This window comes from Zingiber officinale, chromosome 1B, assembly GCF_018446385.1.
Source record: "Zingiber officinale cultivar Zhangliang chromosome 1B, Zo_v1.1, whole genome shotgun sequence".
NCBI classification, from domain to species: domain Eukaryota; kingdom Viridiplantae; phylum Streptophyta; class Magnoliopsida; order Zingiberales; family Zingiberaceae; genus Zingiber; species Zingiber officinale.
Genome location: NC_055986.1, coordinates 155348484 through 155375255, shown reverse-complemented (window position 1 = coordinate 155375255; position 26772 = coordinate 155348484). Strand labels below are relative to the sequence as shown.

General features: G+C 34.3%; 1 protein-coding gene across 6 annotated transcripts; it reads left to right on the top strand.

Annotated features, from left to right (window-relative positions):
* Nucleotides 1-628: 628 nt before the first annotated feature.
* LOC121985689 (RNA polymerase II C-terminal domain phosphatase-like 1) lies at nucleotides 629-25631 on the top strand. Of its 6 annotated transcripts, XR_006113242.1 has the most exons (18): nucleotides 630-1429; nucleotides 3239-3715; nucleotides 3931-4141; nucleotides 4338-4495; nucleotides 4582-4652; nucleotides 4753-4858; nucleotides 4934-5017; nucleotides 5104-5670; nucleotides 5753-5813; nucleotides 7998-8128; nucleotides 8253-8306; nucleotides 11100-11196; nucleotides 11554-11783; nucleotides 11865-11951; nucleotides 13216-13300; nucleotides 13677-13742; nucleotides 14199-14272; nucleotides 24809-25631. XR_006113242.1 is itself a non-coding variant. In XM_042539300.1 (13 exons), exons 1-13 carry the CDS (start codon nucleotides 1172-1174, stop codon nucleotides 11751-11753), a joined length of 2475 nt encoding a protein of 824 aa, XP_042395234.1. In that variant the 5' UTR covers nucleotides 629-1171; the 3' UTR covers nucleotides 11754-11801. The 6 variants fall into 6 exon arrangements, 1 of the variants encoding a protein (XP_042395234.1); XR_006113247.1 differs by lacking the exon at nucleotides 13216-13300; XR_006113243.1 differs by lacking the exon at nucleotides 13677-13742.
* The last annotated feature ends 1141 nt before the right edge of the window (nucleotides 25632-26772 follow it).

Sequence of the window (26772 nt, the reverse complement as noted above, 5' to 3'; positions counted from 1 at the left end):
TATCCGGATAAAGCAAGAATTTTTTTGGGGTGTCTAGCAGAAAGATGCAAGAATATTTTGAATAAGTTGGTGTTTTATTCTCATTCTTGAATATCAGCATGCTATGAGTAATGAAAATACTTTTGAAGATAAAAAAATTATCTTCAATGATAGATCTTTCTTTATATACCTTTTGTATTAGGATCTATAAATTAAATGAAATTATATAGATGTACATGTTCATGTATGGGTAGAGAATGTCTTGTGTCATTTTTGATGAAGTTAATATCTTGAAATGAATCATGATTTAATGATTACATCTTTATTAAATTGATTTATTTTTTATATTATTGGGAGTTTTGAATTTGTAAAAATTATTTAAATTTTCTTATGGTAAAACATATTTACATTGTCTGTGTTGTTTAGCAACGGATAATTTTGAAGTTTTTCATGATAAATAAATTTATTGACTGATATACCAAACATATAATTAAAAATAAAAAAATAAAAAATATATCAGCCTTTGGTTGGAATGACGGTGACGTGGTCCGTGAGAAAAGCGTGTTTAAATTGCTAATTCGAATGCGGTACAGATCAACCATTATGTTTGTTTTCACATTTAACTAATGTTATTTGGCTTTTAAAGCGATCGCTTTCGCTCGTCACCCTTCCAATCCAACCATCGTAGCGCTAGGGTTTCAGATTCCCAACGCTGGCTCCTGAGAGCCAGCGAAACGAAACGGGGAAGAACACCTAGGAACCCCCGAATCGCCTCCCTCGCGAAACCAACTGTAAATTTCCGATCTCAAACGGCGGAGCCATTAAACCCCTCTTCCCGTAATGAATCCGAGCTCCGGCGATAATTCCTCTTCCAGCAGGACAGATTAAAGAAAACCTTTTCGTAAGAACAGATCTAATCTCTGAGAACCTCGAATTACAGATTTGCACCACTTGGAAGATGAACCCGGACCTCAGAAAGTTTTGGTCTTTTCTTACAGGAGTGAAGATCATAACTGAACTCCTTTTCCTTGGTTGCTGAAAGATCTATGACTCCCTTTTTCTCTCTGCTTTTCCTTTCTGAGACCGGACTTTGAATTTTAAGTGTTTACTGAACGATCGGACCTAGATTTGTTGATCTTGCTGAAGAAAATTTGGTTTTTGATCATCAAATTCCCATCTTGATTCTGTAAAAATGGTTAAATCGGCTGTTTACTACGAAAATTCCTTCCTTGGGGAAGTGGAAATCATTCCCCAGAACTCGAACTCTGGTTCATGGATGACGGAGATCCGGATCTCCCATCTATCCCCTCCTGGCGAACGATGTCCACCTCTTGCTGTTCTACACGCTGTTGCTTCCGGTGGCGTCTGCTTCAAGATGGAGTCAAAGTCGCCACCGTCCAACGATTCGCGGTTGCTCTCTTTGCACTCTACTCTCGACACTGAGAATAAGGTAATATTCCCCAAATGGAAACAAAACACACACCAAAATACTTCTATGACAACTCCTGGATGATTAAGAGTGAATCTTTCCGTACACCGTGTAAAAATATCACGCACATGAACTTGTTAGAGATCGTTCTTTTTGAGGAGGGAATAAGCTGCTGAAATTCACTTTTCATGATCTGATTAGACAAATGTCGCTCTAGCAAAACTTAGTTATCTGGGATTATTTGAATAAGTGAAGATACGATGATTAAAGAGGAAAAGATAATTTTCTTTAATTACTATGTGAAGTTTTACTAATATTCATTTGAGTTGATTGCTTGATCTGTGATGTGTTACATTAATTATCTAGTCGGAGTGATCAATTTTAAGATGTTTAAAGATGATTTTCTTTAGTTGCTGTGCCCACAACTGGGGGACAAAGATATTCATGATAAGTTTTATTAATATTCACTTAAGTTGATTGCTTGATTTGTGAAGTGTTTTGATACTTGTGTGGTTCAAGTGATCAATTTTTTGCAGACACGTTTTTTTTTTTTTTTTGCATTGCATGCTATTGATAAACAGGAAACGGCCATATATATATTATGATTGATTGTGGCATCTTTTGCTTGCATGCATGTAGATTTGTACATTTAACTTACATGAGAGATCATGGGAGATCACATTTATTAGTTGATTATGGTAAAAGTGAAGATTCACTAGCTACGAAAGACATTTGATTGCATCCGTTGCAACTTTTGTAAATAATTTCTATTTTATTGGTTTTCCCCCTTTTGAGACTGTCTTAAACAATTATTATAAAACTTCTAACACTGGGTAAATTTTGTTTCAGTTAGTGTTTATAATCCATTTAGTATGAATTTTAACAACATTAAAAATAAGAGGAATTGACTTACTTTATTCATTCCTTGTGAATTTCTTCGCTATTATCACATTGTCTTGCATTAAAATTTGAAGCATGAGACAACTGGAACATATGAAGGGGATAGAATTCTCATGGCTGTGTAAACAAGAATGATAGCAAGTGGCTGTTGTTCAACAGAATCATTTTTAAGCGTGATTAAAGATATAAAAGAATGAAAGCATTGACTTTTTTTACTGATTTAGTTTAGGTTTTTTTTTGCCTATTAAAGATTGTTTTTGATATAGACAAAAATATACAAGTGTGTGTGTGTTTGTAAATTTCCTTGTCCTGCCTTAGGTAACAATTTTTTTGATATTTCCAATGTCACCAATTTTTTTCTTGATGGATATTCTAGGAATAAATCAATATTATTTTTCACTACTGATAAAGTTTATACATAAAAAATTATATTTTGAAATATATTTGTAAATATCTTTCCTTGATTTTTAAATCCTATATTGTTTTGTTCTTACGCCAATGCTGAAAAATACTAGCACATTTTGTGGCCTACTTGGCTGCAAATTTACTCTTAGATTTGCTAAGCAAATTTCCTGTTTTGTTTTGCATAGTAAACTTCGTATGTATGCAAGGTGTTTTGGATCTACCAATGAGGTATTTGAACTTCATATTCCTTATCTCTGCATAACTCAAGAAGGTTTTTATTGGGTGATATTGAAAAGGCACGTAACATGTCAATATTTCATATGGCGATCATGCTGAAACTATGAACATTGCTTTATTTGCTCAATAAGCTTTCATAGACTATAGCTTAATTTTCTATTCCAGGCTTATGATTAATACTTGTGAGGAGAGTAGAGGAAGGCCTAGGAAACTATTAGAAGAAAGAACGAAGTTTATGATGTAATGCTGCACGTTTTTTTTTTTTTTTGATTTTCAATGTGCTTGCAGACTGCTGTTGTTCCAATAGGTGAAGCAGAGTTGCACCTTGTGGCAATGGCTTCGAAAAAAAATCCTACTCCAATTCCCTGTTTCTGGGGGTTTATTCTTCCATCAGGATTATATGATTCATCTCTTACAATGTTGAATCTAAGGTGCCTTGCTATAGTGTTTGATCTGGATGAAACACTTCTAGTTGCTAATACAATGCGCTCATTTGAGGATCGAATTGATGCACTTCAACGAAAAGTAAACAATGCAACAGATCCTCAACGCATTGCTGGCATGGTCTTGGAGATCCAACGATACCAAGAAGACAAATCTTTCTTGAAACAATATGCCGAAAATGACCAGGTCATTGAGAATGGGAAATTTTATAAGGTTCAAGCTGAGATGGTCCCCCCTTTGTCTGATAGCCATCAGTTGATTGCACGACCAGTAATAAGGTTACAAGAGAAAAACATTATCCTGACACGTGTAAATCCATTGGTATGTTTTTTATACTGCCACTTAAAATCCAATTGCACTTTATTTAGTTTTGCTCTTTCTAGACTTTGAAAATAGTAGTTAATCATGATTCATTGACACCATATTTTGCATGATAATGGAATCATTACATCATTTTATTTTAAAATCTCCTTGCTTTTCTGTGTCAATAAAATCAGTTTGAGTAAAGAGCACAATTTTACTTAATTCTATTTCAGATAAGAGATACAAGTGTTCTTGTACGATTGAGGCCTGCTTGGGAAGATCTTCGAAGTTATCTAACGGCAAGAGGTCGCAAGCGCTTTGAGGTCTATGTGTGTACATTGGCTGAAAGAGATTATGCTTTGGAAATGTGGAGGCTTTTAGATCCAGAGTCTAACTTGATCAACTCATCAAAGCTCCTTGACCGCATAATTTGTGTTAAGTCAGGTATGTCACACACATCTTGTTAGTGTGGTACATGGTATATTATTTTTGTACACTATCATATGCAAGCTCCTGTATTAAGAATACTTGTTACACAACTGTTGAGGTATCTCTGCATGTATCTGTTGATTTTTCTCTGTTTCCGAAGGCCTAGGTTGTGTTTTTTATGTATTGATGTTATTTGATTATCCTACCATAGGCTCAAGAAAGTCACTGCTTAATGTCTTCCACGATGGGGTATGCCATCCAAAGATGGCACTTGTAATTGATGATCGTCTGAAAGTATGGGATGAAAAAGATCAACCACAAGTTCATGTTGTTCCTGCTTTTTCCCCATATTATGCTCCTCAAGCAGAGGTATGGTGAATCCCTTTATGGATGAGATGCTTTATATATTGTAATCATTCTTACTATATATTAAAAAGTGATTCAACCTTTCATAGACAAATATCACCATCCCAGTTTTATATGTTGCAAGAAATGTTGCTTGCAACGTTAGAGGAGCCTTTTTCAGGTAAGTGCTTCATTAAGTTGAGTTTGTTATGCATGCTTCCAGCTACCGTACTATTAGATCTTTCATTTGACAGGTTTTTTTTTTCTTTTCTTTTTCTTAGGGAATTTGATGAGAGTATACTACCACGGATTGGTGAAATATCCTATGAAGATGAAATGAGAGATTTTCCAGCTGCTTCTGATGTGGGCAACTTCTTGATATCTGAGGTAAACCTGGTTTCTAACTTTAGGACTTGTGTTTCCTTTTTCACTTCTATTTTAGTTTTTTTTGGCCTGGTTTAGGATGATTGTTCAACAATGAATATAAACAAAGATCAGCTAGGTTTTGATGGTACAGCTGATACTCAGGCCGAGAGGAAAAAGAAGGTTTCTTTCTTTCTTTTCTCTCTTTTAGTTTTGATATTTCATGCATAAAAGATGTTCTTTTAGCATTGCCAATTTCAATTTTTCAGGAAACAAACTGCAGCATTCAAGTAATTAAGCCAATGGCTACTAACTTTGGGCCAATGCCAGTATCTTCTCCACAACACGTAATTCCTACATTAGGGACCACTTCTTTGGCAGCTATGCAAATGATGGTGCCTTTACCAAATAATCAAGTTACTCAGCCTGTTACAGTAGGTAGGTCTGTAAGTGAATTAACCTTTCCTGAAACTAGCTTCCAAGGCTCTCCCGCTAGAGAAGAGGGTGAAGTTCCTGAATCAGAATTAGATCCAGACACAAGGAGAAGGCTTCTTATATTGCAACATGGTCAGGACACAAGAGAATCTACTGCTACATTTCCTGTGAGCCCCCCACTTCATGTCTCAATATCTCCTGCACATCCACAAGGAAATTGGTTTCCATTAGAAGAAGCGATGAACCCAAGACAGCAGAAAAGAACATCTAAAGAATTAAGCAGAGATCCAGATCCTGCAAGATACAGAAAATGCTCTAGGCATCCATCTTTCATGCAAGGGAGAGATAACTCTGTTCCTTCAGATAGAGTTCTTCATGAAACTAGAAGGTTTACCATGCAGGTAGTGTGTGGTCTTGACCTGGCAAATTTGTCTTGAACTGTGGAATTGAGTGATTTATGTTTACTACATTAATGACTCTCAGTTGCACAATGGAGGCAAATGTGTTCGCCCAAATTATTCATCAAACTTCAATTCCTTCCAAGGTACTATGCATGATCAAAGATTGCATTAATTCACTGATCCCTCTTAGACTTTTATCATATTTCTGAAAAAAATGTTTTTTGATTTTACTCGTGCTCTTTTTGCTTGACAACACTCTTTGTATTCCAACTTTTGTTGGTTGACCATATAGCTCTCTACTTGTGCGACTTTCTATGTTGAATTAATTTGTGCGTAAAAGTTAAAGAATTTTTCTTTGGATTTACAAGGTTGTCAAATTTAGTTTCTTCTAGCTATGCTTTATCAAAAACTTAATTTTAATAATATATTGTCTCTTGTTATGCCTGCTTATATTTATTAGATGTCTGTCCATTCTCCTGAATTTGCGCTTGAAGTTGCTGCATTGTTGTCCCATGTCTTATCTAGGGATCGATATTTAGGCTACCAGTTAGATGTGAATATTTGTTCATGAATACTGACTATTATCTTTCTTGTCCAAATAATTTTCAAGTAAAAAAAGAAGCTCGAATTAGTTGGTGCCACATAAAAACTTTAAAAGTGTGATTATGTAGCAAATATGTCTTGACAATGTTCACAACTATTGCCTGAGTGGAATTGGTATAGGACATTGAAGTTGGAACATACTAACCTTTTTATATTTTATATTTTATATTTTATATTTTATATTTTATATTTATATTTTAACATGTTAGTTTCCTACACTTAGTGTCTTACTTGTATAGGCCTTTTTTTTGGTGATCCAAGTGTTCGGGCTTCGTCCGACTAATCCTTAAGGTTGATAGTCTTTCCCTATTTTGTCTAACGGGTAAATCCGAAGTATTACTTATGCATACTTAGAAGTTGACTTCTAGAATATTCGTCCAATTTGGGATTTGAACCTTGGCTCTTTTATTGTTCCTCTTATTGTATAACCCTTTTCTTGTACTAGCATGTGATGGTAGATTGATTGAACATGGATCCATGTTGAATGGTGAGATAAGATCCATGTAGCCAACTCAATTAGTGGGGACTCATGGTTTGTTGCTGTTGTGTAGAACAAAAGTGGCTGGTTGAGTTCAGAAATGATCAAATGTGGCTGATACATCAAAAAACTATAAAGGCTTAAGGTTAACATTTCCTCTTTAATCGCAGCCTGACATCTATCAATATCCTAACTTTGAACTCAACCATCCAATCTCTACAACAACAAGAATCCATGAATCCCTACTAATTAAGTTGGCTACATAGGTCTTATCTCACCATTTGAGATAGATCCATGCTCAATCAATCTAGGCTTGTTGTTGAATAGATTGGATTGGTTGAGCTCAATTGAACGGTAGTGATACATGTAGGGCTCAGATTAAAGGGGAAAGATTGTGTAACCTTAGGCCTCATTAGCACTTAATTTTTGATGTATCAATCACTTTTGATCATTTTTGAGACGGACAATAAAATATTGAAGCAGTTTTGCTGATCAAAACAGTGCATCAATCATCGCCTGATGCTTGATGCTTCCTCTTGGAGAGGTAGCTATTACTGTCCAATTCATTTTGGAAGGACAGGCTAGGCCAAGTTTGAGGATGATTTGAGGTTTGAATGTGGAAGAGTGATGTCATATCTTTCTTGACATGACTCAGGTTGTTACTCTAATATGTTATTGTAGACACACTTATTGCATTGATAGATGTACCTAGTGATGCAAACATGACTCTTTATTCTAATTGATAATATCTGAGCACGTATAAATGGGAGGGAGTTCTGTCCAAACATGCTGTTGTTTTTATCAGATGAGCCTATTATACCAGTCAGGATACCCGCCATTGGAAGACAGCTGAATTTGTGAATCTGTTCTCTGTTTACTAATGATGCACCCGTACTTGGTTATTGGACAGTATGCCTTTTTATATATTATGTTACTTATTTCTTGCCTATCATGCACATTGCGTTTTCTTTATCAAATAATGTCTTGCTTTGGTTTCCATTCATTGATTTAGCAATTTATCTTTCAAATGGCTGGTGGTAGACATCATAGATGTACATTTGCTGGAAACACATTCACTTATTTATCTCTTGTTTCTTAAGATAAACTGTTTAATGCTCAAAATTTGCTGGATTTCTCCAAGACAATTTTGTTTGTAATCTTTCCTTTTCTGCTTACAACTAAGTTGGTGAGACCCTTCTTAGAATCAATGGACCATTCCATGTTAATCAAACTTGCAATATTGAAGGTGAGATGCTGGTGGGAGAAAATATTTCAAGTCACAAAGCTGCCCAATTTGAACAAAGACAAGCTACCATAGAGAGAGCAGATTCCCCTGCTAGAGTTTTACAAGAAATAGCAACAAAATGTGGAAATAAGGTGTTACTGAATGACTTATATACCTGCTTATATTAATACAAGATGTGTTGAAAAGGAAGATATTCATATAGTAGATATTGGTATCAAGGAGCTAACTATATATTCTTTCTCTACATTTGTGTAGATGGAGTTTCGAACCGCTCTTTCTGATGCGACAGAACTGCAATTTTCTATTGAGGTAAGAATATGGTCAACAATGTTGCTTTTGGGACCCAAATTCCATTTTTTTTTTATTTTCATTAATATCCTCTTGCACTAGTTTAATTTCTCAGATGATTCTTTTAAGTTAATTTGTGTAAGCATTATTCATATATAAAGATTTAAGATTCCTATTTTTTTTTTCTTTTAATAGGGGCATGCTGTTTCATGCCATCTTATCTCAATTATGCTTTGGTTAGCATAACTGATATATCAAGATTTAGGAATTTATTTGATGTAGCACAAGAATGTTTTGATACTAAATTGACTCAACACCAAAATTAAACCCTCAAATTACTTAAAAATATTGAACCAAAATTGATGAAGTAAAGGGATACTATATAGAGAAAAAGAAAAAGAATCTCACAAAGGAAAACATCCCAGAGATTAATCAAAGGAAAATTTTATTAAATGAAAATTGATTAATACAAAGATATATGATATTTTATATTATCAATTAAACTAGAAAAGAAATATCACTAATTGAAAAATATAAATACATTCTCACCAAATTAAAAGAACCCTTACCAAAGCTAAAAGATACCAAATTTTCTATGCCTATACTAGTACAATTACCAAAATAAATTACAAGTTCATCATTCAAATTTAAAATTGGTTCCTTGTTTGCATTATTATTTTGGTTCTATTGTTGTTTCGAGTAGGGGTATCTTATTCTATATGATCTTATATCTATTACAACTATTATTAGTATTTTGTGTAAAAAATAAATACGATAATTTCCTATATTGAAATGAATTTTGTAATAATTTATATATTGAATTCTAATGTGTCGATACATCACGTGGAATTTTTTTATGTCTTATTCTATTAATTTTACAAAATCTATCCAATTGTTTCATTATACTAGGATGTGACCATAAATAAGAAATATAAATTTTAATTGATTTAATTTGATTTTTTTTATAAAAAATTTAATTCATCTTGGACGCATAAATTTAAAATATGGCATACACATCGAATATGAAAAGATAAACCACCAATAGCAAGTTAATATATAAACCTAAATTCGTCAATACTTGCAGTATTAAAACTAACATTATCCAATGATATTGAAAATATTTTGGAAGTTAATCTTATATTCTTCTAAAATTAAACAAATTAATTGAGATATGTTGTAAGTGTTTGCTTCATCAAAGGCTCAATGGCCACTCTAAATATGAGAATATAAAAATACCTTATTATTTAATTTATTAAATTTTTAAATTTAAATCTTTTTTTATCTTGTGTAACTAATTTTTTAATTATATGAGTAAGTGTAGTTCGGGGAACATGTTTAACAATTGGGTTAAGTGATTCTTTACAAAAATTCTCAAATGTGTATTTAGACCCAAAACTAAAAATGATTCTCTTAATTTAATATTAGAATATTTAATAAACTAGTCAATGAAAATATAGACAGTTGTGTTTGAGAATGTTCGGCTCTAAACTGAGTCGGTGGCGTGTCCTTCAATAATTCATAATCGTCACTCGATTGAAATTTATAAGAGACCTTGCAATATTTACATTTTGCACGCATTTCTTCGTACGAAAGATAGTTTTTTCAAAATGTTTAGTAAAAATAATTGATTTTAAAGATGAAGTAACCTGAACCTTAGAAGTTTCAATACTTTCTTGCATCTAACAGAAGTTGCTTTGGTTTATCATCGGTAAATTGAATATCATTGAGATCCACATTCAGAATTGCTATTTCATTATAGAATTGAAGTTGAAAACAATTGAGATTTTAGAATTTAGAGACAAGAGTAGAGTAGAGTAGTTGATGTAAAAATAATGAAATGAATAGCCTATTTATAGAGATTGGGGAATAACGGTCACTTGATCATAGCCAATGATAAAAAATTAGTCAAATAATCTCATCTGTTCAAAAAAAGAGGAAAAAGCTGCTGTAATGGTCAGAATTGCTGGTTCCAATGGTAAAAAAATTGCTTGGACTAGTAGCTTGAAGTTTGAACCGCCGGTTCATGGTTAAAGCTGGGCTTGAAGTGTAACTGACCTGTTTGGGGACAGACCGATTACGATTTTAGCCCATTTAACTAGGTCAATGGGTAATTAGACTGTTGACTCGGTTATGGGTCCGAGCCAGGTCTAGTTGAAAGGGATATAGTGATGGTGATTATGGATGGATTGACAATGGAGGTGGTAGGCTGGTGGAGTAGTTTGATGATGAAAGATGGTGAAGGTAGATGAGATGCAAAAGTGGTAGTAGATGGATGAGAATACTGTGAGAAGAGATCATTAAGGCATTAGACTTTTATACCAATTAATGTAAATACCAATTCAAACTCTTAAAATACAATGAAAATTGGACAGAAAATTGGGATAAAGTTGATAAAACAAAAGAGAATAATTTTGTTGACAGAGAAAAAGAACCTCATAAAGGGGAGAAATTTCACACAGAGAATTAACAAAATTTTATTAATTAAAACTTTCTATTATATTGATAGGGCAACTCTTTTATAGACTCAACTTTAACCAAATTAGGAAAAAAATAGACCATAATCCCATCAAAGATTACTACCAAATTAAAAGATACCAACACCTAAGATAGAAAATTATTAAAATCAATTTATTGTTTTCTTCATTTTTTTGCATCAAATGGTAGCTTAAGCTTATCTTCTTAACTATTGCTAACATATGGTAGAAGAAAGAAAATTGAGTAGCTTAATATGTAATTATAAAAATTTTGAAGGATTTTATTGCTGACTTTTGCTCTTTTCCTAAGTATCTTGAGACACATCCATTTTCTTCCCAGATTTGGTTTGTCGGGGAAAAGTTAGGTGATGGTGTTGGAAAAACAAGGAAGGAAGCTCTACAACAAGCTGCTGAGATATCCCTTAGATATCTGGCTGGTACATCTTTTGCTACAGTAGCTATACTGGAATTATAAAAGTCTAACCTAATGCTAGAGGACATTTAATTTACTGATTTTTTCCAGTTCATAATACCTTGTTTCCATTTCATGAAGTTGTGCCAATTCCTTTTATGATGTATTTTATTAGCCTTTTAGAACTTTGTATTAATGTGATTTCTATTTATCGATTTAATCTAATTCTAACCTTGCCCTGTCAGAAGTTTTCCCTTGTTACACATTATCCTTGAAACCTTGTTTACTTTTTTTTTTTTCTTTTCATTTTACTTTTTTGCAGTCATCATATGTTAAAGAATTTTTTCTGTGCACATAATGATATCCTCATTTTTTATTCCAGAGAAATACTTGAAGACTTCTCTCACTGGCCCAAATATCACAGGAGATATATGTGTGTTCTCAGAGAACAAGAAACATGGTCTTGTAAATGATTCATCTTCTTTTGGTTATCAGTCATGCCCCAGAAATGATGTTTTGCCAGTTGCAAGTACTTCAGAAGATTCTCGTACAATGGATCAAAGATCACTGGGTTCACAATGACCATCTTCTGTCACTTCCCTCACAGAACTTGTCTGTATCACCACTTCTTGATGGCATTTCTCTGCATATTCCAGTTTTTCCCCCCTCGTATTTTATTGTTCTTTTGTGCAGTGTGTTATGGAGGGTTTTAGCCTTGTTCTTAATGACGAGTCTCTAGTTTCAAATGTTGCAGTTAATAAAGGAGAAGTATCTACACAGGTTTTTCTCCAACCTTTAACTTTATTTTTTATATTCTAGTTTGAGGTAAATAAATAATGGACTAATTATTCACCTGCATTGTCATTATGGCTACCATCTTTTGTCAACTGCATTGTCGTCATGGCTACCATCTTATGTCAACTGCAAACCACGTAGTAGATACTTTGAGAAATTCCGAGAAACTCATTTACTGGACACAAAATTGTATCTGATCTCCTTCTGCATATCATTTCTGAGATTGCTTAGTATTGCAAGTTATGAGTAGAAATGTGGACCATTGTATGACCAAGTATTTGGAATACATTTGGTATTTTGTCTGAAGCTAATAAGCTCATAAACATCTGAACCCATTCTCTTCTAATTGATATGGTTTAGGTAAACATCCTTTAAAAGCCTTTCCTGTGTCAAATTGACCAAAATTATTCTTTTCTGGGTTCTCACAACTAGTAAGTACCCAAATTTTCAGGTTTTCTTTCAGATTATTCCTTGAGGATGTATACGCATGGTTGGCAACATCAGTGCTAGTTTTGGAAATTTAAAAACTTATATTTCAGCCGCATCAGATAGTGTAATCGGAACTGGTAAAATTTTTTGGAAAAATATGGATATAATATAACAACAAATTTTAATCAATTTTTATTCTAATCAACTCAATTTATTTAATACAATTAGTTGTAGTTAATAACCTTACATTCAAAATCTAAGTTGAGTTGATGTAATTGCGGTTCAACTAATTAGAATAAAATTCAATTGATCAGATTAATCTATGATTTAAAATTTGATTAATTAAATTACTTTAATAGTTTAAAATCTGATTTAAGGTAATTCTTATTTTAAGTCTGATATAATCCATGTTTTAATCTATTTAAATTAAAATCTGTTTTATTAAATCAAATTTAATTCTGATTAAATCAATGTTATTAATTTTAGTTAATTATATTGGATTCAAAATCCAATTTAAATTTATTTAATCGTAATTAAATTAATTAAGTTAAAATCTGATTTAATTTAATCAATATGATATTTAAAATATTATTAATTAAATTAATTTAATATATTTAAAACTCTAATTTATTTTGTTTAAAACACTTATCTTATTCTTCTTATTATAATATTTTAATTATTATTTTAGTTATTGGCATTACTAAAAGTTAGATAAAACTCTTAACTTACTTGCCTTCATGCAACAAACTCATGAACAATACTTCTCGAACTTGCCCCATCCTGTGAATAGCCAAACTCACACGCATCCATGTTCGAACAGAACTTGCATACAAGGGCGCCCTGGACTTTTCCTATGCCTCAAACAAGTATTCCACAATCTCTCCAACTCACTTCCTTCAAATAAGGTATCATGTCTTACTCAATTCCATCTGTAAAACTTCTATTTTTTTTTTTTTTTTTATTTAAGCAAATTTGTTGATTTTGTAATGTTGCCTTAGTAGGAATTGGATTGGATTTGTCCAATCTTGATCCAGATTGGGGTTGGGCTGATTTTTCCAAACCATAGTATACAGCAAAAGATGCCTTTGTTGTAAAAACTGGTTCCTGTATGAACTGTTTAGGTCATTTTGATGGGAACTTCAAAACTCAATCAATGACATTTATCTCTGGAATCCTCTTCAACTTACTATTTATAAACAAATTTTCTAAAGGTTTCTTTAGTTGTATGTAAAAGAGAAACAAAGTAGTTAGTTTATGTTAAAATGTAATTAAGTGTTTCAGGTAGAAATAGCAGGTCAGATATTGGGACGAGGAGTCTGAACAACTTGGGATGAAGCTGAGATCCTGGTACTATGATTTCTCTTCATCCCATGCATTGTGATTTAAGGCACTTAGCGTTACATAGGATGAAACTGCACAATGGTATGATATTGGTGAGGTTGAAATATTACTGCAAAATGGTGTATATATATATATATATCTGGACACATCCATAACTTGAATAAACAGTATTATGCCAATGACCAGAATTCAAGTCTTCATTTCTTTGCCACTTTTAGTGCAATTAGCGTTATGATGATGAGTTGTTGAAGGAATCCTATAGTCACTATTCTTGTTTTGCCTCTGATTTGTCACTATTCCTGTTGTCAATTGTATTGGGGGGAGGGGTGACTTAGTGGTTCTATGGTTCTGTTATAGAGGCTCATTTGCTAGTATCTGCAGCTATTCCATGGGATAATGTTGTATATTTAGTCATCATTATAAATTTATTTATCCAATCTTAAGATTGCATCTTTCCTACAGGTTGCTGAGGAAGCCCATGGAATGTTGAGGTCCATGCTTGGTCAATTCACTCATAAATTCTCTAGTTCACCAAGGTGAGAAAATTATTTTATTTTGGAATTTCAAGATATGTACTCTGTTTTTAAACTTTAATGATTGAAAATTCTCAAGCAAGAGAAAAGTTGCAATAGGTCTCAGGAGATAATATATTACTTATTAGGAAAGAACTAACATGGAAAACTAGTTGAGATATATCACGTTAATTTTCAAACTTTTTTACACAGCACTGTCGTGGTGTGTTTTAATACTTGTTTTTTTAAACGTTTTTTATTTGAAGTCACTATGCCATAATTGTAATTGATTTTAGTTGAAATAGTTTGTATATGGTCTTGTATCATGATCTTGATTAGTAATGGACCAAGATAGTCACAGGTTAATGTAGGTAGTTATAGACAAAGTCCATAGGAGTTAGCTGTATAGGCTTAGTCAAAAGTCTAAATGTGAGTTGAAGTAGTTCATATATAACTCCACCAAAGGATCTAGCTAGCCAATTACTAATAGGATATGTGAGACTAGAGAATAAAATGGTGCATGGATTGAGATGCCAAGTTGTTCTAAACCAACGAATCACGAGAGAAATAGAGGAGAGAGAGAGAGGGAGAGAAAGAGTACCTTGGAGAGAGATGGGCAAAAGTGGGCACAATGAGCACAACAATGGATGACAAGTGTTGTGGGCAATAAGATGGATTAGGAAAGAGCCTAGGGAGCCTAGGGATCAGAGGAAATGGAGGATGAATGCATATAGAGAGAGAAAAGGGAATTAAATATAATTTTTAACTTCTCAAAAATACTGCTATCTTAATTAAATACATTCAACCAACTCATTCTATATATAAACTTGGTTTAATGTTAATTTTGCCATAATAGATCCTATTCTAGTTCGATTTTAGCCCCCTTGATCATAGTTATCATATTTACTCCATGAGCTACATATAATCCTAAATTGACTTCTACTCCACCTTAAAACTCAAAATATTAATTTGATTTAGCTTAATTATTTTTTTTAAAAAATAAAATTTAATATGATAAAATTAGGTATCTAACATTATAATCGCGCAACTGCGAGTGCACGATCGTCGTCAAGTAATAAAAAGTATCGATCCCATAAAGACTAGAAATTGAGTACCGATCTACGATGTGAAAACAGTTATCTAGAGAATTTGAAAGATGTGTAAATCTTTAGAAAACAGAGAAAATCGCAAGAAAAAGTTTATAGGGAGAAATCCGATGTTAAGAAGTGATCCTAAGACTTCGGTTTCACCACAATCACCGTTGACAATCTAATTTATATTTTGGTCTCCAAATTCTCATTGGTTGTTTAGGTAGGTAGACAATCTCGATTTAATCGACATGTTTTTCTGGAATTACACTAGTGTATCCACCCAAACACAATGCCTACTTTTAGGGCAGCATTGTTGAAGAATTTCTTTCTCATGAAGGTTCCTGTCACGATGCCCCACGATTCACGAGTTGCCTTCCCTTACTTCATGATGCCGAATCGAGACGAACCCATTGAGCTATGTGACTGCCCACGGAATCCTCATGGTAACCCAATCTACTTTCGTGACTGACACCCCACATCTTGGTATTCTACGAGTTGGAGGATTATGTTCACCTTTCGGTCCTTCCCTGCACGGCTGCATCCCTTGGGATACGAAAACTTGTTTTTGGCATCAAGTTCACGTATGCATAGTAGAGTCGAACCACAAGCAAATAAAGAAACACAAATATATATATCAAACTACGGAAAAAAATAGGATGTATGCATGTCAAAGGTTTACTCCATGGTTTGTAAAATCGTGATCTTGGATTGTAGAATCGTACGATCTGGAACGCCGAATCGATCCTGGATCTTGCAGAATTGTTTTTTTAGTGGGTGCCTGATTTCTAGTATTCTGCGGAATTAACATGTTTTTAAAAGATTGTTTCCGACGTTCTTGTTTGAATCAAATATTTCAATAGTTTCTGATACGTGAGCTGCTTTAGTTTCCGATACGTCAGCTGCTTTGTTGACCTTTAAACTAAGTTATCCTGTGAACGTAACATTCTTGAGGTTGATGCGATTATTGTTATTTGTGTTGGTAGAAATGTTATGCTCTTTAATTTGTGATATGAAAAATATAAATATTAGTGAGTGCTATAGTGCTAGAATGATAGTTAAAGTACTAATGAATTTAAATTTATACATGTAATAATGTCAAATGTGGTGTTGAGTGCCGACGATTGTATGTATATATAAAATTATTAATCTATTTATATGTAAATGACTTTTTTTGATTTTTTTTTCTAAATATTAATCATTTACCATAAAATGTTAAGGGTTTATGGTTGGATCATACGATTCTACGATCCGATTATGACCGATCCGATTCTGACTCCAAATTGGTCTTGCGTGATCACGATTTTACAAATTATGGGCTACTCTCTAGTTCTAAAATCAAAAGTACTACTCGGACATGGAGTTACAACAAGAAGACATAATTTGAATAAGCTCCAAACACGAACTAGAATTCCTCCTACTCCTTGGAATGACTCTCCTAGGGTTCCTTATCACACGGGAACTTCTCCCCTCTCCACGAGCCTTGGGGATTCTTTTGTACCCTCCTCCGGCTTTAGAATCAGAAGGAATTTCCAAAAATACAAATCTGAGAATTTTACGATAGGATGACACAACCGTGTCTTTCTTTGTGACCTCGGCAAAAATAGGACACGATCATGTGTTTTACACATGGTCGAACTGTGTGTTGGGACACGATCATGCCTGGCAAGCATGGTCAGGCTGTGGGTCTCTCTGAGACGTGGCCCGTGGGCACGGACCAACCGTGTGTAGCTTTGGAAAGCACAAGGTCACTCCGTCTTCGCTCTTTGTCGTTCCGAGGAACACACCCGTGTCTTAGACACGTTGAGAGGGTGTTCCTTGCTTTATGTCTTCGTTCCAATGCTCTTTTAACTCTGTTTTAGCTTCGATTCTTCGTTCTGTACAATGAAACAACACGAGCAAATCTTCGAACAAGAAAATAGCAAAACAATAATAAAAGGGAATAAACTATGTAATGTATGCTCCTAAGATATCACATGATGTGTATAAAATGTTGGACCCCGTGATAGTTTTGATGTGATCAACCAAGTTGGTTAGGGACCCTCGGGATGGACTTTCCAGGAGCTATAAAAAGGCCCCTGGAGCTAGGAATTCAACAACAACTCAAGCAATCAATCCCTAAGCAATTCCTAGCAGTAGTTCTGAGCAATTAGAGTGTAAAAGGCTTCTCCGCCTTCAGAGAAGGAGAATTTTCTTAGTGCGCTTTTCACTGCCTTGGATTAACAACCTTCTTGGTTGTAACCAGGTTAAATTTCTGTTTCTGCTTTTATTTTCTGTCTTTATTATTTTACTACTGTATTTATTCTGAGTTGAAATCCGAGGAGGGTAGTTTCATTTTTGTTTACAGCAATTCACCGCCCTCTTACCGGTCTTCGCTGCACCAACATAAAATGCTAATAAAAACCCTATATGAAATACACTTATCACATTAGTGAATTTTTTTTTTAGTTCTAACCTTGTGACATCGAGAAACACGTAAAGATTGTGTGAGTAAGTGAGGAGAAAATTAAGCTCAATGAGATTGTGTTAAGCTTCTACTTTTCTTTTTCTTTTATATCTTCTCTCAACTTTGGGTTGAAGGTTAAACAACAACTAAGGTTTGACATAACACTTTGATTAACTTAAAATTTATTTGATTAAGAAAATAATTCATAAATTTATTTTACTATTTTTATTTTATTGGAATATCATTGAAAATAGATGATGGTTACAAATATGTGTGCATTGATCATGCTAGATTAATTTTTTTGAAAAAAAATTTGTTCATCTAAATTTAAAGGGATAAAAAAATATTCACATTCATTTTCTTTTCTAAAAAGTCTTAAATTTGATCGAGACAAGTTTGAGTTGAGTTTCATACTTGATTACTTAAAAATTGTATGCTTATAAAACTAAACAAATAAAATTACAAAATTTAAAATTTAATTTTAATTTAAAATATAATATTTTAACACCCGAATCTCTTAATTTTTTTAGACTCTAATAATTGTAGTCATGTGGAAGAAAAAAACCAAATTAAAATCTAAAACATAATTTTGTGTTATTCTTATTTCATTGCATCCATAAGTTTTGTTTGGGTTTTATCAAACAAATTACAATAAACAAAATAATATTTAATGCTAAAATTGTTTTATCAAATGTTAATTAACAAATTTATAATGTAATATGCAAACCTATAAAAATATAACTTCAACAATGAAAATCTTTCAAGCCTTTAAATATGAAATCACTTCAATGTTGTAGAAGTTGAAAACAAAGCATGCCTCGGTTTATATAAAACCATGGAAAGTTTCATTCTCTTGTTGCTTGTTCTAGCATTCTATCTATAAAAGTTAAATAGATTATAAGGATAAATTATCATAAAATGAAAGTAGTTTAGAGTCCACAAGACTAAAGCTAAAAATTAAATTAATTAGTTGCAAATATTTTCAAGAAGCCAACTTTTGCACACTTTTCTCGAGCAAAGGAAGGAGATTGCATCGGTTTACCCACTAAGAGTTACAACTTTGGCGGGAGCATGTGAATAGATGTTAGTTACTACAAAGAACACACTACCCAGATGATCCCTAGCAATATTAGTGATGTCTTGTGAATAGAGAATCATCGTCTGGGTAGCCATTGTTCTCCATAAGTAGCCTTTTCATCAAGAGGAAGGTGGTTTCGCAAGGAGGTGAGTTTGTCTTCCATGCAAGTCGTTGATCAAACCTTGTCTTATGGGTAGAGCTATCAAATAGGTCAGCCCACCAAAAACCCATCATCTGGCATGGTGTTGGCTGCCAACTTGGCGGGCTGAGAAATTGATGTGTGTATATTATATACATTTTTATGCATATTTTAACGTATATCTACTAGTATTTCATGAGCATAATTTATATTTATTGTACCCTATTTCATTATAATATCATATTTTTACTCATTTTGTTCGGAGATTTGCTTTTTGCTTGCTTTGATTGATAGGATGTGTTTTCGGAGCAAAAATGGAGTAAAATGCCTTAAAACGTGAAGTTAAAGGAAGGAGCATGCTCACACGAAACATACATGAAGGAAAAGGCATTTAAAAAACTTTTAAATTGGAGATTTAATCAAGGAATACGCTCTAGTCATGTTCCTTGACACGTGTATGATCCTACGGAAGAAATTTGATGCAAAACAGAGTCTACAGTCTCCAAAAGATCCGGGCCATGCCTATGAGACACGACCATGTGACAATCAAGTCTTTGGCATGCTTTGGTTGTATGGATTTCACACGACCGTGTCTAAACACAGGCACGATCGTGTGGAATTTTCTACACTGCAGATTGAAAGTAAAGCAACCATAACTTTTTGCTCGGTTGGAGTTACGGGTTGTTCTTTATATCAAAATGTAGATAACTTCAAGATCTATAACTTTGCCATAGACTTCAACTAGAGAAAACCACATCTTGATCGTCTAAAAGACGTTTCCATGAGACCGCTATGCAGAGCCATGCCAGGGTCATGCCAGGATCAAGTTATGGCCATGTGGAATCCACACGACCGCAACACAACCATGTAATGGCCATGCCAGGGCCATGTGGAATCCACACAATCGTGTGGAATTTCCAGAGAAGCAAAGTTAGGCCGTGTGAACTACACGGGCCGTATGAGATTTCTGGAAACCAAGGAGACTTTGTCCGTGTGGATTCACACGGCCGTAGCACGGGTCGTGCCCAGCCCGTGCCTAGTGCTATAAAAGGGGTTTTTCTCCCCTTTTCACTCATCTTTAGCTTGAGGCTTGCCCCCATTCCTTGGGGAAGGATTTTCCCCCTTGGGGGAGCCCTAGATCTTCCATTTTCACCGATCCGTCCACCTCCGGAGCAAGGATTGCATCCAAGAAGACCGGCGACACACCGATAAGCATTCTCTTCTCTTTCAATCCATGTTTTGAGTTGTAGATTGCTTAACTTCTTGTCTCTTGGTTGTATTTCCTTCACAATGGAGTAGATCTCTAGATCTAGGATGTAGGAAGTAGTTATGATGTGTTGTGGATGTATGAACTATGTATTTGGACATTTTCTTATGCTATGATATGTTTTATGACTTGTTTCTGTGTGTTGTGCCTTGTATGTGTTTGACAAAATGTGTGTGAGGCCAATACATTCAGATGTAGAGTTTTGATCACCATGTAGAGGAAGGGCCTTAGATTGTAAGACCATGGAACCTTGTGACAGGAGGTATCCCTTACTTTCTACGGCGTTTTCTTGAAACAGAAATCGATTCTCTACTAAGGAGGTTAATTAGAATTTTAGGAGTTTTTCCCAAATTAATGTTAGGAAGTGACTTGTGTAATCTAGTGATTGTATGACCGGGGGCCCTGGGACAAAGGGTATTCCTTTAACCGGACTTTCTAGGTTACCTTTCCTACTTAATTGCATTAATTTATCGTTAGGTAGTAAATTGGATAACTATAGCGATTGTATGACTAGGGGCCAGTGACAGAAGGTATTCCTTTAACCGGATTTTCTATAGTTGTTTCTTTACTTATTGGCGTTAGAACTTGGGTAGATTCTTCAGTGCGACTTTCCCGGGGTTGTGTCGAACTTTAGTTAAAATTCCTATACGAGTATAAGCATGGAGTTACGTAGATGAACAATGCAGAGGGACATTAATTAGCATTATAACGAAACCGAAATCTTAGAATCTATCATCCTTCATTCACTTACGCTCCTCTCTCTCTATTCTCTCTTTCTTTCCCTCTCTCTTCTCTCAATCTCTCTTTCTTGCGTTTGTGTACCATATTTTGATTGTCTAGATAATTTGTCGTGTGAAGTTAACTAGTGCTGAATCAACAATCCTCGTGGGATCGATATTTTATTACTTGGTGACAACTTGCGGGCTCACATTAGAAATTCCTAACTTAATTCAAGGTGGATTGCGGGTTAGCCGGGCAAGTCCTCAAGCCCACCCAAAAATAACAAAAAATATAGAAAATGTTAGAATTTCAAAGTTTGGGTTACAGATTAGGCGGGTCAACCGAGCTTATTGAGTTTTCTACTTTTGTTTTAAGTTTTTTATTTTTTTTTCTTCTCAACCTGCAAATCCGCCATGGGTTAGCTCGCGTGGACTCATAACCCACGCAGGTTAGCTCGTTTAGACCTGCTTTTAAATGGATTGATAAAATTTTAACCCAATCTGCTTAAATTATTGGGTGAGGCAGGCCAACTCGTCTAGACCAATCAATCCGACGGCACCAACCCAAATTGACAACTCTACTTATAGGAGGGTAGATAGCACGCCATGGTTCTCATTGGCAAGTGGTAAGGGCAACCAGTATCCCAGTCTTGTCAAAGGGAGATGATAAGTAACGAATGGTGATGAATCTTTGGTGGCGGTTGTTGATGAAGATAGTGTTACTATGAACTTTTAAAGTGGAGGGGAGTGAATGCATTTATTTTCAGTGGGATCTGGACTCTGTTGCTGCAATAGATTCCTCAGTAGTTGCTTCATTTGTTATTGTCCCTGAAGGCTAGGTCGAAAGCAAAAGCTGATGATATGTGCATAGGCAATGGGGATAGTGGGCATGTACAATGATTTGTCCAAGGTGGAGGGGATAATTAGGACTTGTTAGGAATGGGCAATAAAAACCTACATAGCGAACCTGAAAATTCAGGAGTTTTTAGGGTTTGAGACTTACATGTTCAAATTCAAGTTTGGATCTGTTTTCCTGGATACAAGACCCTTTAGAATCCCCATCCAAACCAGTAATAGTAGGAATACTATTTATGTAACAATATAATATTATAATATGTTTTCGTTAAATAACAGGTATCTTAAAACTTGAAGACATCAAAAAACCTAATCTCGAATGAATGAAAAAAATCTAGCTTGTTATTATTATATATTATTTTTTTGGTTTTGATTTCAGGTATGATGGAGTTTTTCTTATAACCCCACTTTATCCATGCTCACCCGTAGAACTGGTGGATTTCTTAACCAGTTCTCAAGAGGACTGCACAAATGTTTAGTTGATCACTGTAACAAGACTGCATTTGTTCAGCTTTTCACATATCTCACCTATAACTTAATCAGATCTCTTGATTCTAAGGAACCATATGGCATATATGGATATAAAAGCCTCAACCAGCAAAAATGCAATAAATATGCAATGCCAGAATCAATGTCTAAATCCACTTGTCTGTATATCCTAGTACGACTAATAGAACTCAGATATATTATTGAACTCTTTATCCAATGTTGATGTGGGTAAATTGGTTGCAGATGTGACAAGCAGCATATGCTGTATCCCTGTTCACCAAACTGAAAGGGCAAGCACCTCGACCTAGAGAGTGATGTCATGTGCCTTGATATTTACCATGCAACTGAAAGAATTCATATTTGGACTGTTCCACCTTGAACAAATATTGAACGGGTCTATTTATATAGGTAGTGATTAAACCTTAAGCTGATAATATTTGGCAAAGAGTTGTATACCCAGCGTGTATTCTGTCGTTACAAGGAATTGCAATCATAATCATAGTTGTCGTCAACAAATGATAGGAGATCCAGAATTCTTTTCTTTGCTTCATTTATCCCTTCATATGTGATAAGAAGTCTGTTTCAAACAAACAAAATATTAGGTACACAAAAATCATAACACGTTAATATAATTCTGCTCGCCAAAATACCTGTCTACTATTGGTCAAATTATATTTGTTTAGTACTCAAAGATACTGTTTAATGTAGGTCATCATGAACTAAATTCTTCATGTTATATGAGTTCAACAATGAGACTTCACTTGCCCCTGGAGCAATGATGCAATGGTTAAGCCCTCCAACCAAGGGATTTAAGGTTCGAATTTCAGCTGCGGCGCAGCAGGGGATTTTCCCCTCATTGAGAAGCGAGCCTAAAAATGCTCGTCTCTCAATGAGTCTGGTGCTGGTGGAACACTTTCGTGGGATTGGGCCGGACACCCCGGGATTAATCGGTTCTAAGAGTTGGATATGTGGTGTCAACTTAAAAAAACTTCACTTATAATAAGACGAACCTGACTTGCATTGTCCGTTTTGTACTGTTAAATGTGCTTGATTATAATAGTGACGGTCTCATATGCAATTAATGCTTCAAATTAAATGAATACTTAGGTTGCTATTTCAATTTGTATAATTTAGTTATCAAATTGCTGGAAAGTTGATAAGAATCATTTTGAGTTTATGCATGTTAAGTTTATACTTGTAAAACTGTCTGTAAGCGGTGTTGGTATTTTTAGTCGATGCTTCTTATCGTATTCATAGTTGTCATCAACAAATGATAGGAAATCCAGAATTCTTTTCTTTGCTTCATTTATCCCTGCATATGTGATGAAGTCTGTTTCAAACAAACAAAATATTAGCTACACGAAAATCCTAACACGTTAATATAATTGCGCTCGCCAAAATACTTTTGTCTACTATTGGTCAAATTATATTTGTTTAGTACTTGAAGATACTGTTTAATGTAGGTTATCATAAACTGAATGCTTCATGCTACATGAGTTCAAAAATGAGATTCACTTAAAATAAGACTAACCTGACTTGCATTGTCAGTTTCATAGTGTTAATTGTGTTTGATTATAATAGTGGCCGTCTCATCTGCAATTAATGCTTCAAATTAAATGAATACTTAGGTTGCAATTTTAATGTGTATACTTTAGTTATCAAATTGCTGGAAAGTTGATAAGAAGCATTTTGAGTTTTTGCATGTTAAGTTTATACTTGTTAAACTGTCTAAGCCGATAAAACTTGGTACTTTTAATCAATGCTTCTTATTGGGGTTGCAAATGAGCTAAATGTTCGTAACAAGTTTAATATTTAATTCGATAAAACTTGGTTTTGTTCATTCAATAATAAAAAAAAATATAAAATAAACAAGCTTAAAGTTCATTAATAATTTATGAATAAACTTATCCATTAACTTTTGCAAAATTTATTTTTAAATTTTTTATTCCAATATATAAAAGTATAGTAATTTATAATTTTTTTATAATTGTAAATTAATTATGATATGTTAAAAATAAGGAAATGATATAAGTTTCATATATTAGATAAACATTAACCTAATTTATAAGGATACTAAAGTTGTTAGCTGAGCTCGATAAAGAGCTTGAGCTCGACCTGAGCTCAATAAGATTTCAAAATAAGAAAATAATGTAAGTTTCATGTCTTAAATAAACATTTAACCCAACTTATAAGGATAATAATGTTCATTGTTGAGCTCGATAAAAAACTGGAGCTCTGGCTGAGTTCGATAAAATTTCTAATAAACGAGCTTGAATAAACTCGATAAGTAAATAAAGACACAGTTTAGTTCAGCTCAGCTGGTTTATACCCCTACTTCTCATAGAAACAAATACAGGTTCAATTGCTAGTAATTGTGCTTTCCTTCCTTTTCTATGTTACTTTCGAAATGTTTTCTGTCTTATGTACATACTTCCGATGATTAACTTCCTCATCTTTTTTTACTGCATTTTAATTTTAGGTCACTATCTACAATTCCACATAAGCGCTTCAGGCAAGGAATTTCACTGTCATTTCACCAACTTCCATCTTGAAGATATTCCAGAAATGAAACTCCTATCCCATGACTAAGCTACACCTTTGGTCATTTCCTAGCCTATCCACTGCCTAGGAAGCTTAGGCAGAGGCATAGTGAGCTGACTAATCGGGGATGCCAGAAGAGCTGAATCTTGTCCATTCTTGACCAACGTAGGTGGAATATATATAATTAGGAACCATGTATATACATCTCATGCGGAGTGTTGTTTTAGTTTGCAGCCATCATGTTTGGGATCAGTTTACTACTTGAACCAGGGCAACACGTCTTTGTTTTACTATGCTGTCTCTTTGCCAAAAAAAAAAAAAAAAAAATTACGGCAGGGGGCCCTTGAGAGATTTCTCATTTTCTGCTTTTAGGATTGTGCTAGTTTTGCCTTCATAATCCAGCATTTCTAAGTTGTCTTCCAGTCTAAGTCTGGTGGCAAGTTCAATTAGGTATGGTTTGGATGAAATCCTAAATGTACATCCATTGTATCATATGCACTTTCACAGCTCCAAATGCACTTTTGGATTATGAAGATCTCGCACAGAATGCTTTAGGAGCAACCTGATCAATTGAGACGAGATGAAGTTTTAGTTGTATGAGTTGTGAATTGAGATGAAATGAAATTTGTAGCTGTAAGAGTTGTATCTGAATGGCCTATTGTTGTTGTAATTGAATGAAATTGTTCTCCGTTTACGGTGGGAGTAACAAGCTTATGTGAATAGTTAATTCTTTTCGAATTCAGCCTTTTATTTTCTTGTTCCTTTGATAGGGAGCAAAGATTGCGACTTATCTCTGCATATTTCTTTACAGTCTCAATAATAACAATTCTCTGGAAATGGGAATCTTTGAACAACTCAAACGACGATAATTCCCTTGCAGCATTTATCAAATTTTTTACTAGCAACTTCTCACTTTCTTCTCACAACTCCATTGCCTTCTCTCGGATAACTAATTCTTCGGACAATTGGTCTTTAAATGATGCTGCAGTTGCAGCTCACCACCAACTTTGTCAAGTTCAGATCGCTAATCTACTATATCAACGAAGATTGCGGTAATAGACTTCTTCATCTTCTCCAGACCTTTTGCTTTTTCTCAGATGATGCCACAAGTTGCAATTCTGACTTGTCCTATTTCATCTAGCTCGGATCACTAGCCAGTTATATTAGCAATCATCGCAATAACAACAAGGATAAGTCATGAGTCCCAACTACTGATGATGATTGACTACTTTGATAAGTCATGAGTCCAATTATTACCTGTGCGAGTATTTGCCTGCTTCATATTTGGAGAATGATGTGCAAGCCTTTTGCGTGCTTCCTCTTTGGATACGAAGCTTTGGCAATACTCTTGAAAGGGAAGGAAGAAGAGGCAAAAGGGAAGACATGCAAGTCTAAGCCATTCACTGAGACTAAAATGTTAATAACTAATGAAGTTCATTAAGAACATGAATGATCTATTCTATAACTAAATTATTACAAATTAAATTTTTAGAGTGAATGAAAAATTAATGTTCGATTCCAAGTTACTCGAGCAATGGAGAAAAGCACAAGTAATTTTTGAATTGGGTTCATATGTAATGAGCAGAGGTACTAACTTATATATTAGTATATTCCATAGACGTGCATATGTGTGCGCTAACTTATAAATGCGCAAATGATCGTATTGCACAAGATGAAATCGGATTACTCTGAAGGTTCAACGACCTAATATAAGGATTAACCACTAGAGGCCATGAGTGGGCTTCAAATTAAGCTTTCAATGGATTGCTTTCTAAGAAGGCTAACCAGGCTATCGTGTGTCTAAATAAGAGAGTTGAATAGGTGTTAGGAGAGCAATTGAATAGTTTCAATCGCTTTGATTCAATTTCGTGTGCTCGTCTACAATTTATTAATACATAGCGG